Source organism: Erpetoichthys calabaricus, chromosome 18, assembly GCF_900747795.2.
Source record: "Erpetoichthys calabaricus chromosome 18, fErpCal1.3, whole genome shotgun sequence".
In the NCBI taxonomy this organism is placed as follows: Eukaryota; Metazoa; Chordata; class Cladistia; order Polypteriformes; family Polypteridae; genus Erpetoichthys; species Erpetoichthys calabaricus.
The window spans coordinates 73,651,190-73,666,533 of record NC_041411.2 but is presented as its reverse complement, the minus strand read 5'-3'; the positions used below and the strand labels follow the sequence as shown (position 1 = coordinate 73,666,533).

The 15,344-nt window shown below is 37.8% G+C and overlaps 1 protein-coding gene across 1 annotated transcript; it reads left to right on the top strand.

Annotated features, from left to right (window-relative positions):
* Positions 1 to 11,761: 11,761 nt before the first annotated feature.
* brk1 (BRICK1 subunit of SCAR/WAVE actin nucleating complex) lies at positions 11,762 to 14,847 on the top strand. The gene is made up of 3 exons (XM_028825307.2): positions 11,762 to 11,974; positions 13,799 to 13,881; positions 14,016 to 14,847. Exons 1-3 carry the CDS (start codon positions 11,857 to 11,859, stop codon positions 14,040 to 14,042), a joined length of 228 nt encoding a protein of 75 aa, XP_028681140.1. The 5' UTR covers positions 11,762 to 11,856; the 3' UTR covers positions 14,043 to 14,847.
* Positions 14,848 to 15,344: the final 497 nt, after the last annotated feature.

Below are 15,344 nucleotides of genomic sequence, written 5' to 3'. Positions count from 1 at the left end.
AATTAAAGCTATGGCAAAAAAATACACATTTTTGAATTTCTTTTACATACAAATATCATACAAATAAGAGAAATTAGATGAACATTGGGGCGGCACGGTGGTGCAGTGGGTAGCGCTGCTGCCTTGTAGTAAGGAGACCCGGGTTCGCTTCCCAGGTCCTCCCTGTGTGGAGTTTGCATGTTCTCCCCGTGTCTGTGTGGGTTTCCTCCCACAGTCCAAAGACATGCAGGTTTGGTGCATTGGTGATTCTAAATTGTCTGTAGTGTGTGGCCTGCGGTGGGCTTGCGGCCTGTGTTGGCTGGGATTGGCTCCAGCAGACCCCTGTGACCCTGTAGTTAGGATATAGCAGGTTGGATATTCAGAAAATCATTGTATTTGCCTGTTTGGCACCCCGTAATATATATGTATATGGATATATATATATGTACATATATATATATAAATATATACACATACTCAAGCCGGTTGTGTGTGTGGTGCTGTTTGAATGATAGTGCTTATATCTAAAAGATGCTAAAAAGGCTTTATTATTCTAATTAAACTGTTAAACATAAATGTATACCTTGTGCCAAGGTACTGTACTTCAGGTAATGACAGTGTAACAAAGATATAGTGTCTGTTTATTCTCTCCATGATGCTTGTGAAGAGAAACCTTTTTCTCAGTAGTAGTGTTGCTTTTTTATACAGCATCTGCTTACCTGTAGAGCTATGCAAATATACTAGATGTATTGCAAGGTTTGTGCCTAAGTGTTGTAAAAAAAATGACATAATGGTGTATTAAGACAGATGTCTGAAACAATTCTCACACTGCATACTAAAATACTAACGCCATGGGACTTGCCCGCCCTGGCAGAAGAATGGTAGCGTAATTATTGCCATATCAGGTCAGTAATTGTAGTTCTTTTTGAATCGGCCAAAGGAGCTCTGCCCTCTGATAATACCCACCCCCTATGCTTTGAATTTTATTTTTTTGGACTTCACTTTCATTTCTTGTACTTTGAAAGATGAGAACATGAGCATCTTTATTGAACATTTTAAACACTCTGGAGTAGGTGGTTCACTCCAGCATTCTCACTTGCATGAGAATATCTTAACAGTCCATCAACTAACAAACCTGCCTAATTTGGGTCAGGGTTACAAGGGGCATGAGAATATTCCTGTAAACATTTTGTAATCTAAAGCACAACAGAAGCTGCTTTTTATTTTTATTATTACCATGCTTCTTTTAACTTCACCTGTTTGTTATCTGGTACAAATCTTGTAATCGATATTTAACCCGCTTCCTATTGTCCAAATGACTTGAAATTTTGCACACTTACTCATATCTGATGACAAAACACGAATCAATAATACTAATCGATCAATTAATCCATGTTAATTAAGAAATGAAATTTTCATATGATGAATAGTTCAAGATTTCACCAATAGATGGCGCTAGTAACGGATAGAAATATTAAAGGAAGTGTTAAAATGTTGATTACAAAATTATACTAAAACAAACCCAAGACTAAAAAGTTGAAAATAATATGTATATATATATATATATATATATATATATATATATATATATATATATATATATATATATATATATATATATATATATATATATATGTATATAAAGTTAAAAAGTGTACTAAAAAATAGATAGATAGATAGATAGATAGATAGATAGATAGATAGATAGATAGATAGATAGATAGATAGATAGATAGATAGATAGATAGATAGATACTTTATTAATCCCAAGGGGAAATTCACATACTCCAGCAGCAGCATACTTATAAAGAATATATTAAATTAAAGAGTGATAACTCTTAATAAGTGCTAACTCTTTTTAAGGAATGATAAAATAAGTCTCTCATAAAATAAAAGCATGGGCGCTTTTCATCTTAAAATCTTAACAAAAGCGTCCACACTTTTATTTTTTACATTTTAGTACACTTTTTAACTTAATATAAGCGTGGCTTTTAAAAAGTATTTTTATATATATATTATTAACATTTAAGCAAGTAAAAGGGATCCAGCAGATAAATGTCAGTGTGTTGAATGCCAGCAAAGATTACACTCTAAAGATGGACAGATACAATTAGAAAGAAGATAGTGTATTTTGTATTTTATTTTATTTTTAAGTGGACTCAGAGCTCCTTTTAATTCTATGTGATCTGGCCACTTCAATTACCTAAGGCAATAATTACATTAATGGTGTTTACTGGTGATACTGGTCCCATTCAAATACTATGGAAAGACAATTTCCAAATGGCAGAAGAATGTTTGTTCAGAATGAAGTGCCTTAAAATTTTAAAATATGGGTGGTTAAGATTTGCTTGCACTGACTGAAGAGTGAAAAGATGTTTTTATTGATACAGATTTTGGATTTAATGACAAAAGCAGGTAGATAAGGTGGTTTTCTACTCAAAGCCAACACCAAGAGAAAGAAATATAACAGCAGACACATTTTTCACCTCAAACATAAGCATCACGTCTGTTGTTTAAAGACTGAACTTGGGAATGTAACAGTGGGAGTGCGCATCGGAGAAGGGAAGTTGACCAGCTGGAAATTGGAGCTCAAACGTAACTCTAAAAGTATTGCATTTCCAGCACTTTTACTGAGGAACACTCCATATTTGCCCTCATTTACAGCCAAAGGTTATGCATTGTAGAATTGTTAGCCCAGCTGTGGCAAGAGAAGGTCAAGTGGAAAATCCAGTCGAGCCTTAGACTCATTGCATATTGATTGTTCATCCAGCTTTGACTTTGTGTGTTCAGTTTGATTGTGAAACAGGACAGATTGCCAAATGTTTTATTGTTGCCAAAATGAAGTGACACAAGTCAGAGTATTCAACGCAATAAACTTTGTGTGTGTGTGTGTGTATATTATATTTTTAAATGCAAAGCAATAATACTTAAATGATTGGAAAAACATAGCTAAAGCACAACCGACATGCACTTACAGGGATGTTTTGTAACAGGTGATGCACTGGGGAGATGATTATATTGTTGAAGATAGGATCTTTAAAAAAAGATTTCTTGAAAAAGTGACATTAAAATACTGCCTCTTGCCGAGATGCTTGGTACTGTAATGTAATTAATATTCAGTCTCTTACGACTGCCGCACTGACTTGTGTATCATCCATATTGTTGTCAGATATGGACAAATGATAACATGAATTCAAATGAATCTTGAGTGTTAAAACATCATTTGTTGAAAGAATGATTAAAATACATGGTTTTTCACATTTTCTGATCTCTGTTCTCTTTTTTGTCTCTTTAAACAACAGGAAATCGCCCAACATTTACAATGAGTTTTTTTCCTTTAATCTGTACAAGTTAATTAAATATGAATGATGTAAAAGAAAGCACAAAGGATGTTTTCTTCTACTTTTGGCATAGTGCAGCTTCTGCGTATTTTAACTGGTGTTCTCCACAAAAAAATTAAGAAAGAAATAATGATTTATTTGTCCATTGAGAGAATGCAAGCAACTTTACAGTGGTGTGAAAAACTATTTGCCCCCTTCCTGATTTCTTATTCTTTTGCATGTTTGTCACACAAAATGTTTCTGATCATCAAACACATTTAACCATTAGTCAAATATAACACAAGTAAACACAAAATGCAGTTTGTAAATGGTGGTTTTTATTATTTAGGGAGAAAAAAAAATCCAAACCTACATGGCCCTGTGTGAAAAAGTAATTGCCCCCTGAACCTAATAACTGGTTGGGCCACCCTTAGCAGCAATAACTGCAATCAAGCGTTTGCGATAACTTGCAATGAGTCTTTTACAGCGCTCTGGAGGAATTTTGGCCCACTCATCTTTGCAAAATTGTTGTAATTCAGCTTTATTTGAGGGTTTTCTAGCATGAACCGCCTTTTTAAGGTCATGCCATGGCATCTCAATTGGATTCAGGTCAGGACTTTGACTAGGCCACTCCAAAGTCTTCATTTTGTTTTTCTTCAGCCATTCAGAGGTGGATTTGCTGGTATGTTTTGGGTCATTGTCCTGTTGCAGCACCCAAGATCGCTTCAGCTTGAGTTGACGAACAGATGGCCGGACATTCTCCTTCAGGATTTTTTGGTAGACAGTAGAATTCATGGTTCCATCTATCACAGCAAGCCTTCCAGGTCCTGAAGAAGCAAAACAACCCCAGACCATCACACTACCACCACCATATTTTACTGTTGGTATGATGTTCTTTTTCTGAAATGCTGTGTTCCTTTTACGCCAGATGTAACGGGACATTTGCCTTCCAAAAAGTTCAACTTTTGTCTCATCAGTCCACAAGGTATTTTCCCAAAAGTCTTGGCAATCATTGAGATGTTTCTTAGCAAAATTGAGACGAGCCCTAATGTTCTTTTTGCTTAACAGTTGTTTGCGTCTTGGAAATCTGCCATGCAGGCCGTTTTTTGCGCAGTCTCTTTCTTATGGTGGAGTCGTGAACACTGACCTTAATTGAGGCAAGTGAGGCCTGCAGTTCTTTAGACTTTGTCCTGGGGTCTTTTGTGACCTCTCGGATGAGTCGTCTCTGCGCTCTTGGGGTAATTTTGGTCGGCCGGCCACTCCTGGGAAGGTTCACCACTGTTCCATGTTTTTGCTATTTGTGGATAATGGCTCTCACTATGGTTCGCTGGAGTCCCAAAGCTTTAGAAATGGCTTTATAACCTTTACCAGACTGATAGATCTCAATTACTTCTGTTCTCATTTGTTCCTGAATTTCTTTGGATCTTGGCATGATGTCTAGCTTTTGAGGTGCTTTTGGTCTACTTCTCTGTGTCAGGCAGCTCCTATTTAAGTGATTTCTTGATTGAAACAGGTGTGGCACTAATCAGGCCTGGGGGTGGCTACGGAAATTGAACTCAGGTGTGATACACCACAGTTAGGTTATTTTTTAACAAGGGGGCAATTACTTTTTCACACAGGGCCATTTAGGTTTGGATTTTTTTTCTCCCTAAATAATAAAAACCACCATTTACAAACTGCATTTTGTGTTTACTTGTGTTATATTTGACTAATGGTTAAATGTGTTTGATGATCAGAAACATTTTGTGTGACAAACATGCAAAAGAATAAGAAATCAGGAAGGGGGCAAATAGTTTTTCACACCACTGTATATCATCAAGGAGTGCCCAGGGTGGGATGGGGATCCTTGTGTGAGTGGTGGCGGCACAAAGCACAAACGGCTGCCTTCAGGTGTCTCGCTAGCATTCTTGTTGTCACGGTCATCATGCCATCATCCATATCCTTTTTATTTCATTCCTGCCTTTTACAACAAACTTTTCAAAAGTGCCACATTTACAACCTCTCTTTTCTACTTCCGTTTTCTTTTCTCACACCCACTCTAGTAATTTGTCCCCATCTCTGCTTGTGCTCACTATTTTTCCATCAGCTTTTTAGATAAGTTATCCCTCACTCCATAATATCTTCCATCCATCCATCCATTTTCCAACCTGCTGAATCCGAACACAGGGTCACGGGGGTCTGCTGGAGCCAATCCCAGCCAACACAGGGCACAAGGCAGGAAACAATCCTGGGCAGGGTGCCAACCCACCGCAGGACCCATAATATCTTTTAGCTTGCAAATTATTATATAATTAGTGTTATTATCTGTATTTGTTGTTCATTTTTTGCATGTCTTCATGAACTCTGTCCTCAACATATTTTATATACTGTATATCTTTATATAAGTTTTTTTTTGGTTGATATTTTTGGTTCAGAATATGTCTGTCTATTATAAAAAAAAATCTTGGGAGGGAGACATGACGTGATCTTCTCGAAAGGCACTTTGATGTCCCGTGAGACAAAAGGACAGCTGGCCTTTAAATGATCGACACACCGAACACACAGCTCAGCAGCAGAAAGACAGCAGCTGATCCGACCGCATCTCCTTAGCATGCGTTCAGCCCCCTACCTTCACAACACAAGTGGCATTAAACGACCTACGAGAAAGAGATTTAATCACAGAAATAAAGAACAAAGAGGAGATGACAAAGCAGAACGTCGTAAAGAATTCAAAATTGTTGGCGCGGTAACACATGCACAGCAGGTTAGAGATTATAGAAGTACGAAAATGCCAGTCTCAAAAAAAGTATAGTAAAGATCGCATTAACGCAAACAAGTGGAAATTATTACTCGGTGAAATAACGGAACAGTGAAATGAGATCGAATATATTGTTCGGATTTAAACTTTATGTCAGAGACTTGTAGATCATCTAATTCATGTTGCCAGCGAGAATAAAAGATTCCAAAAACATTGGTGCAGTATTTAGTCCCGTGAGACGGAAACTTTTAATATGAGATTCTTTCAAGTCACGGCCTACTTACAACTATTTTCGAACAAGACCACCGTCATCTAACCTCAGTCATGTGAATGCTTTTGTCGGACACACTTCCAGCGTTCTCAGCTCTTATAAATTTTATCAGGACAATAATTTTATACGTTCTAGATGATACGTCAACGACAAAGCGAAGAAGAACGAGCATGGACAAACATTTGAAAAAGTCACTTTAATTATTAGAGAGAACGAAACAAAATTCACTCACAGGCAGTTATACGTTGCTTTATCACGATGTAAGTCCAAACACAGAATCAAAATTCAATACGATCTTGAAGAAAAGTTAATTCCAAATATTGTTTTTACTAAAGTTTTAAAGTAAAAGTGAGACTAATGCATATGTAACAATTCCCATGAAAATAACAATCTCTTTAAATTGTATATCCGGTAAACCAAACCCGGGGGTGGGCGAGCGAAGCGAGTTTTAAATATAAAGAAGTGAATAGGGATGGCTGGGATTTGTCCACTAGACAGCAGGTGACAGCAAGGGGTTTCTACTCGAAACATGTGGGGTCCTGTTACCCGGAGCCTTCTTTGAGAGGCAAAGCAGATGGCTGTCCAGGACTCATGCTTCTTGAAATGCAAGGTAAATGAATTAAACGATTAAGAGAAAACATCAAAAAATATCGAATGAAATGAGAGACACAGACTTTGTGTCAATGAGTGCAAGGACACCTGACGGCCACCAGAGGGAGCTTATGTATCTTTTTTTATTCATGCATCTAGAGAACAGCCAAGCAAAATGACACCTTTTATTGGCTAACTAAAAAGATTACAATATGCAAGCTTTCGAGGCAACTCAGGCCCCTTGTTCAGGCAAGATGTAATCATTCATGCATAGGTGCAATCTTATTCATGCATCGAATTATTGTCCTTGTTTAATGTAAATGTATGGTAACAAAGAGCAGGTGCCCATAGGAACAGATCATTGAATCATATCCTGTTTCTAATATTGAAGAAGCAAAATCGTCGGAGCAAAAGTTGCACCAAAAGGTCTTCACCTGAAATGAAGGCTGTAGGGGTCAGAGGGTAGGCAAACAGAGTATACAGCTTTATTGCAATAAAACAATAATGCGGACTCAACCCAATTAGGCCAAATCGAGCTGAGCCCCGATCAGTTAAAAAAATTACTGTTTTTATTATCATTTCTTATCATTCTGACCTCGCTCAAAGCAGCTCATTCACTGCTTATCCTGACTCCTTTTTTCTGTAGCTGGCCTGTCACATTCTTTCATAATAACCACTATTATTTTTATCTTTTGTTATTGGTCTCTACTTTTCTGCTTCGCTTATTTCTTAGTCGGCCTTGAGCTTGCAGATGTTCACCCTTTTTCCACCTTTGGGCTGTCTTATCTTATCGCTTCCCTTCCTTGGTCTCCGAGCTAGTTTATATTGGTGGCTAGAACTAAGCTTTAATTAAAAAAGAAACGTGGCATGTGCCTTTATTTAACCATTCGTTTAGGAAGCCTAACTTGCATTAATATTTGCACTAAAGTTAATGCTTATACATTTTTCTATATTTATTTATGCTAATACATGAATATACTAATTTTATTTTCCATAATATCACAAAATTCTGTAAACTTAAATAATGTAGATTTTTGTATTGACATGGCATGGTAGGAGGGCTTGTGTGCCATAATAATCCATAGAGCTATGCTGTTTGGAGATAATAATTATTTACATTTATATACTGTAGTACTTTTCTCACTACTCAAAGCGCTCTCCACACAGGGAAGCGAACCCACAATCTCCTTACTGCAAAGCCGCAGCCCTACCACTGCACCACCTGTCTCTTCTTAATAGGGTTACCCTCATAGTATTTTTTAGAAGGAAAAGCAAAACAAAAAAAAACTATCCAGAGCAGACCTCCATAAATGTTCTAATTAAAACACATTCATTTTCACTAGAGGAAGGATTTATCATGACCCAATCCTTGGGCCAGGCCTAGAAGTGGTTGTTCTCAGTGTGGAGCTCCCTTTTGGGCCTGGCCACCCACAAGACGAATGGTGAAACTCAAGTGCAAATTCAGTCAGGAGACAAGCAAGAGTAGAACAGACTACGGTATTCTAGAGCTGGGCAACGGAAACAGACTTCTGGGATGTGGACCATAATGTCATGTGTAAGGGAAGGTGTCAGAATCCTTGTGAGAGGTTATAAATTGTCGGCTAGATATAATTGGCCCCACCTCTACACGCAGCATTGACTCTGATAGATAGATAGATAGATAGATAGATAGATAGATAGATAGATAGATAGATACTTTATTAATCCCAAGGGGAAATTCACATACTCCAGCAGCAGCATACTGATAAAGAACAATATTAAATTAAAGATTCATAATAATGCAGGTAAAAATAGACAATAACTTTATATAATGTTAACGTTTACCCAGTCCAGTCTAATTTATCATCCAGCTGCACTCCCAGGTATTTATAGGTCTGCACCCTCTGCACACAGTCACCTCTGATGATCACGGGGTCCATGAGGGGTCTGGGCCTCCTAAAATCCACCACCAGCTTCTTGGTTTTGCTGGTGTTCAGGTGTAGGTGGTTTGAGTCGCACCATTTAACAAAGTCCTTGATTAGGTCCCTATACTCCTCCTCCTGCCCACTCCTGATGCAGCCCACGATAGCAGTGTCATCTGGAACCAAATTCCTCAATCAAAGTCAGTCTCTCTCCTACTTTGGAGATGTCCCATGGGAAATCCTTGTGTAGGTCTATGGGAGACCCAGTTGGGTGTAGTACAGTTATAGTTTTTTCTAGTAAATAAAAAGTGTCACCTCAATGTGATTTTGAGTTGCAAAGAAGAAAACCTAGACTGTTCTTATAATGTATACACCAAACAACTAATCAGAGTCATTTTAGAGACATTGGGTTCTGTGTCCAAATGGGTACTTTCTGCCAAATCTATCGTCCAGCTGGAAAACTTCAGCGCTCAGGTGGGTATAGACATAGATATGTGGAATGGAAGGCTGTGATTGAAATGAGTAGTCTTCCTGATCTGAATCAAAGTGGTATTTGTTTCTAAATTTTTGTGTTTTATTTTTTAATTGTCCATAACAAACACCATGTTTGAATATTAGGAAACTCATAAGTGTGCCTGGTACCAGAGTATCTTGGGCCAAAGGTCATGGATGGAGTTTGGATGGTCTGGACACTTGGATATAGAGAGAGACTAGAGCTGTCGACGGATCATCACTTGATGGTAAACACATTAGACAGATTTGTAAGATCCAAATGGGTAGTGGGGTTTTGGTTGGAATGACTGGTGCATACCACTTTTTAGAATGAGTTCAGCTCCCATCTCTTAAGGAGCTTCTTCCACATTTCGAGAGAGATCAGAACATAGGGTCCAAATGGACCATGTATAAGACCTCAGTGGTGGATGCAGCTGAAAGAAGCAGTGGCTGAAAGAAAGGTCCATTTGTAGGTGGACTCTAGTGAAGCCATGGAGAATGTCTTTTGGGTAGTCTTGAAGAGGCTCTAACAAACCATTTAAACACCCAGGAAGTACAGACAGAATGTCATCCAGGTTGTTCTGAGCAAGAAAATCTCAAGTTTAACTGAGGATATCAGTGAGAGGTGGAAGAAGAACTATTTAGATCTCCTAAACACAAGAGGAGGCAGTGCCAGAAGCACTGGACAAGTCTGAGTTCACCTCTTTGGCCAAAGTTACTGTGTTGATTAAAAAGCTCCATCGTGGCAAGTCCATCAAGGCTGCTGAAATTGAAAATGTTGAAAGGACTGGATATTGCAGGAATTTACTGGCTAAAGCATTTCTTCAAATTTGTATGTAAGGCAGCGGGAGTGCCCCTGGACAGGCATAGTCCGTTTTTAAGGAGATGGACTTGAAGGTGTGTTGTAATTATCGAGGGCTCACACTCCTCTGCCTTCCTGATAAAGAATATGTTGGAGTATTGGAACAGAGATTCCAATAGTTTAACTTCAGATTAATGTATTTTTTGTTCTGGCCATTGGACAGTGGACCAAATCTTTACTGCTGCACAAATATTACCATTCAGTTTGTTATTATTTTCTCTCTTCTTGTCTTTTTAACTCTTATGCCTCACACTGAGTCGACTGCACCTTCAATTTCGTTGTTCCTTTGTAAAAGTGACAATGACAATAATGAATATCTATCTATCTATCTATCTATCTATCTATCTATCTATCTATCTATCTATCTATCTATCTATCTATCTCGAGTGCCACGATACACTGATAGTTAAATGAAGGGTTGGATACGCCTGAGATAGAATTTTTAAAAACATTGCTGTTAAACACTGAGAAGCGCTGGGACTCTGTACCGGTGTTTACTGGCCCCCTTCAAGCCCTGTTATGCACTACATATTGTTTTATGCAAGATTCAGAAATAATATAGCGTTCTGGGACTGTTACATGCCATTTGGTCTCTATGTTTGTGGGATAATATTTCTGTTCACATACTGTACTTGTTATTAACTCAAAACTGTTCAATATGGTCGTTGGACTCATCTTTTTCTCCTCTTTTGATCAAAGAGCACCGAAGTTTTGCAGAGAATCCGATGTTTGTATTTCTGCTATATGCAAATGATATCATCATCTCGGCTTCATCAGGCTGTAATCTCCAGTGTAATGGTACATACTGGAATGCCCTGCAGCAGAGATGAGAACTACCAGTTAGCACCTCCAAATCTGTGATCATGGTTCTCTTCTGCAGGTACAGAGTTGCCATGTTGAAAGTAAAATAATAGTAATACATTATTATTATTATTTAGCACCTTTCCCATGCTCAAGAAGTAGATATTCTAGTTAATGGATCAATTTTATTGTTGTTTGAAAAATTTATTTTTTCACATTGACGACTTTTACTGTGCGTAAAAATATCATTTCAAGACAAGGTGCCAGTTAAACAAATATAGTCACACAGAAAACAAACATAAAAATATACATGTATGTAACTAACAGGAGGAAAATCCTGCCAAGAATCGAAGTCCAAAGATGAACAGTCATTTTATACTTAAAAATTGAAAACATATTTAAAAGGACGGCTATTTAATAGCAGTACTTGAAATCGATTAATTTAGTCATGTCACTAATAAAAGTATCCAGACAGATTCGGGCACATTGTAGTAATAGGGCAAGAACATTATCTCTGCATTAACTTAAAATTCTACAATATTTTTAATATGCATAAAACTACTTGTAGTCTTCATAGCATTTTATAATCACAGGTAAGTATAGTTTTTTAACAAGAAATACTAATTCACTACAGACATCAGTGACTTCCGAAAAGTGTACACTCCGTTAACAACACTGAAACAACCCCAACAAGGCGCACGCACTTCCGGCGCCCCAGTGCACGTGGTTTACACTCAGCCAATTGTAAACATTGATGAGCAAGCCTGGAGGGACAACCCTGCCGCATGTTCGCCCCCGCCCCATTCCACAGCCCTGTAACACCAAGGGAAAAGACATGTTTGTTGTAATTGCGGGTCACTAGCAACTGGTGGCGCTGCGTCCATTTTATAATTTGCAGGAATATGGCTGGCCAGGAAGACCCGGTCCAGCGAGAGATTCACCAGGATTGGGCGAATCGGGAATATATCGAAGTCATAACTAGCAGCATCAAGAAGATTGCTGATTTCCTCAATTCGTTCGGTAGGTTGATTATGGCGTGGAAAATCGAAATAAGTGGTCTTAAAAAAGAGAACAAGCAGGTCCGGATGAATGGGCAAAAGGAAGGGTTTATGAAAAGCAGCAGGCCAGTGGCTAAGCTGCCTTAGTAAAGACAGAGCCAAGTTACAAGTCCAGTGTTCGAGATTTGGTTTGCAAAAGTATTACTAGACGAGGTGGGCCTGGTTGCGCTTCGAGCCCGGGAACTTGTGGCAGGCCGTGGAACCGAACGGAGGCGCATCGTCAGCTGCTTCGGTTTACTCTTCCTTCCGCACATCGGCTCGCCTCTTTGGGTGTCTCCGTAGATCTCAGTACTAGGTCGTTTCCGCATTCCTCTTAATGTCTTTAATGCAGCATTATAGGCAATAGTTCTAATTTTACCGCAATATCAATTCGATACTCGTCTGAGATTTTGAACAGTGTGTTGCACTTTATCAATGGCGCTATATAAAGACTGATGGGTTGATTTGTCTTTACGTTGGTGCTCTCCTGCTAGCGGACAATAATTGTTTTCAGTAGATGAAGTCCTTCCTCGTTTAACTAAACTGTAGTGGACTGAAAACTCAATGAGAGGTTCTCCGGTCATCTGCCGAGTAAAAGGGTCTTTGCAAGCCGATATCCAGTTCTTGGGTGCAGGAAATTCTAAACTGAAAACGCCGTTCGGTTCATGCATTTACGTCTTTTTGTTATGTACCTTTTTTTTTTAAATCCAAGTTTGTGCTCGATGTTGCCAGCATAAACTCGCTGTTCTGGATTAACCGCTACAGAAGATATATAGATTGTAATGTTCTTACCATCAGTGAAGTCCAATCCTTCACTGGATTTTAGTTATCTTAAGTTACTGTCCAAAATAAGATACAGCTTTTTGAATTTCTGCTAAGTTGTTTCCCTAATTTAAACAAAATATAGCTTCTGAAATGCAAAGAAGAGAAAAAAATATATTTAGTAAACTGTACGATTGTTTACAGGTGTTGTTCAAGTTTAATATTGTGATGTACATTTATTAAACAACACATCCCAAAACACACGGGTTCTACCCCATATGTGGAGTCGTTTGTTTAGCCAAGGAGGAGGACGGCTGTTGTTAAAGGCAGTGATTGGGCATATATATATATTTTTTTTTTCCTGAGATGGGCCGTGCTTTCTTAATGCCCATGTGAAAAGCCACCAGATAATCACATATTGGAAGACCTTGTGTTATACCTGTAGTGTTATTTTTTTGTTCCAGCACTTTCTGCAAAGTTTAGTGTAGAAATGTGTGTCTGGGTACGCTACAGGATCAATGTTCACCACTCACACTGTAAAAAAGATCTAAAATTCGAAATCCTATTTTATTAATTGAATATAGGTCTTTTTATTAAAGCAGCTACTGACTGACACACTGCTGGCATGAAGAATTGTCAAAGGTGGCTGACATTCTAGTAGTACCTACACAAGCTGTAAAATGTTTAAATTAGGAGCTCCCTAAAAATGCATCCATCCATTTTTGTCATTCATTTACTCCAGTTTACAGCCACGATTGTCATTCTGAAGCAGCTCACCAAAAATTAATGGCTTTAATTGGGTGGGATCACTCTCTTGTACATTTAGGACTGGAATCACATAAACCCTGCATGGCTTCCATATAAAATACCTAAGCTCTTCATCTTTGTAGCTCAGTGAAATATTATCCACACATCTGAAAATGATTTAAGATTTTTTGCCTAATTTGCCTTTTTTTTTTAATTTGCAAAGATCTTCCAATCATTAAATTATACATATATTTTTATATTTGTATGTTTTTCAATAATAATAAAATTTTATTTGTAGATATGTCTTGCCGGTCCAGGTTGGCAACCCTAAATGAAAAGCTAACTGCACTGGAGAGGAGGATCGAGTACATTGAGGCACGGGTGTGTATACAGAACATCAGTTTGACAAAGCTAGCCTCTTGCATTGATTTGCAGTTTAAATTATTGTTCATGGATTTAATTATTTTTAAGGCTAACATTTGTAAATATCTTTTTTTTTTTTTTTTTTTCTCAAGGTAACAAAAGGAGAGACCTTGACTTAAGTCTTAAGAACACCCAGAGGCCTGAAAAAACCAACCCGTGATTCTGTGTCTGAAATGCAATCTGAAGTCACACTTTCCTGCATTTGTTTCACATATATGCTTCTACGTCTTTGCACTCTACTTGCTTGCAGGGTTAATCACCGTATCTTTTCAATCTCAAAGTGGCTACTTTTGTCATCTTTTAGCCACAGTCACACACGTTTAAAAAGTCCTAACTTCTCACAAACATTTTTTCATTGCAACAAAGTTTGTGAGAAAAAACTGTCAACGATGAACAATTACATCTGAAGGGGTGACTCTAATATGGCCCCCTTTGTGGCAGTCAGTTAATTCTTTTTTTTCCTCTAATGGATGTTGTTTTTAGAATTTTTTTTTGATTGGAATGTCCCTTATATACAAAAATGCCACCAGGATTTGTTGGTGATTGCTATAACACCTACAGGGAATCTGCTTGCAGACCTGGACAAACAATCCTGTGGTGGAAGTCCTGTGTCTGTTTGAGAAACCTTAGAAGAAAAGACAACCATGTCTACCATGAGTATTCTTTGAAGTAGGTTTCACTCAAATACAGAACCTCCACAGGTTAAAATTTGCACAGCAAAGTAATGAGCAGTGATGATCCAAAGCACAGCAAGGGTTTCAGTCCCAAGTGCCAAGTGTAGTTTGTGCTTTTTTTTTTTTTTTTTTTTTTTTTTGGACTATATTTTAACACTTGTATTCATGTATGAATAACACAACAATGTTTTTCCATCTGTCTCATTAATTTAAATACTAGTAATAAAGAAAGTTCTTTATTATTAAAAGTTTATATAGTGGCATTTTTTCTCCCATCTAATTTTTTATTTGAGTCAGTTATTTAATGTAAAGGGGGCAGACTATTGAACATTTTGAACAGTTTCTTAATTATGTCTGGCAGCAGGAATAGGCTTTAAAATGTTCAGGGAACGAAGGTGCAAAAAAAAAAAAAGTAACATTTAGTATAATTTGAAATTTACAGGTTGTCACATTATGAACTTTGGGAAATTTTAAACTTTTGAGAAAGATGCTTTCTGAAGTCCTTAACTCTAAAATTATGAAAGCGAGACCAGGAGTTATTAGTCAAGATTTTTAGTCTGTCTTTCCTTAACGCAAACACAGGGCTGTATTGGCCCAATAGAACATTTTAGGGTCTGGCTAGAAGTGATCCTCGGAGGTAGGGTGCCTGATGAGTTTACAGTTGAATTGTGGTAACAGTTCAGTGGAGGGAAGTAAAAGCAAAGAGAAAGGGAGGCAGAGATGCAAGCTGAATAAAGAGTGTTTTGG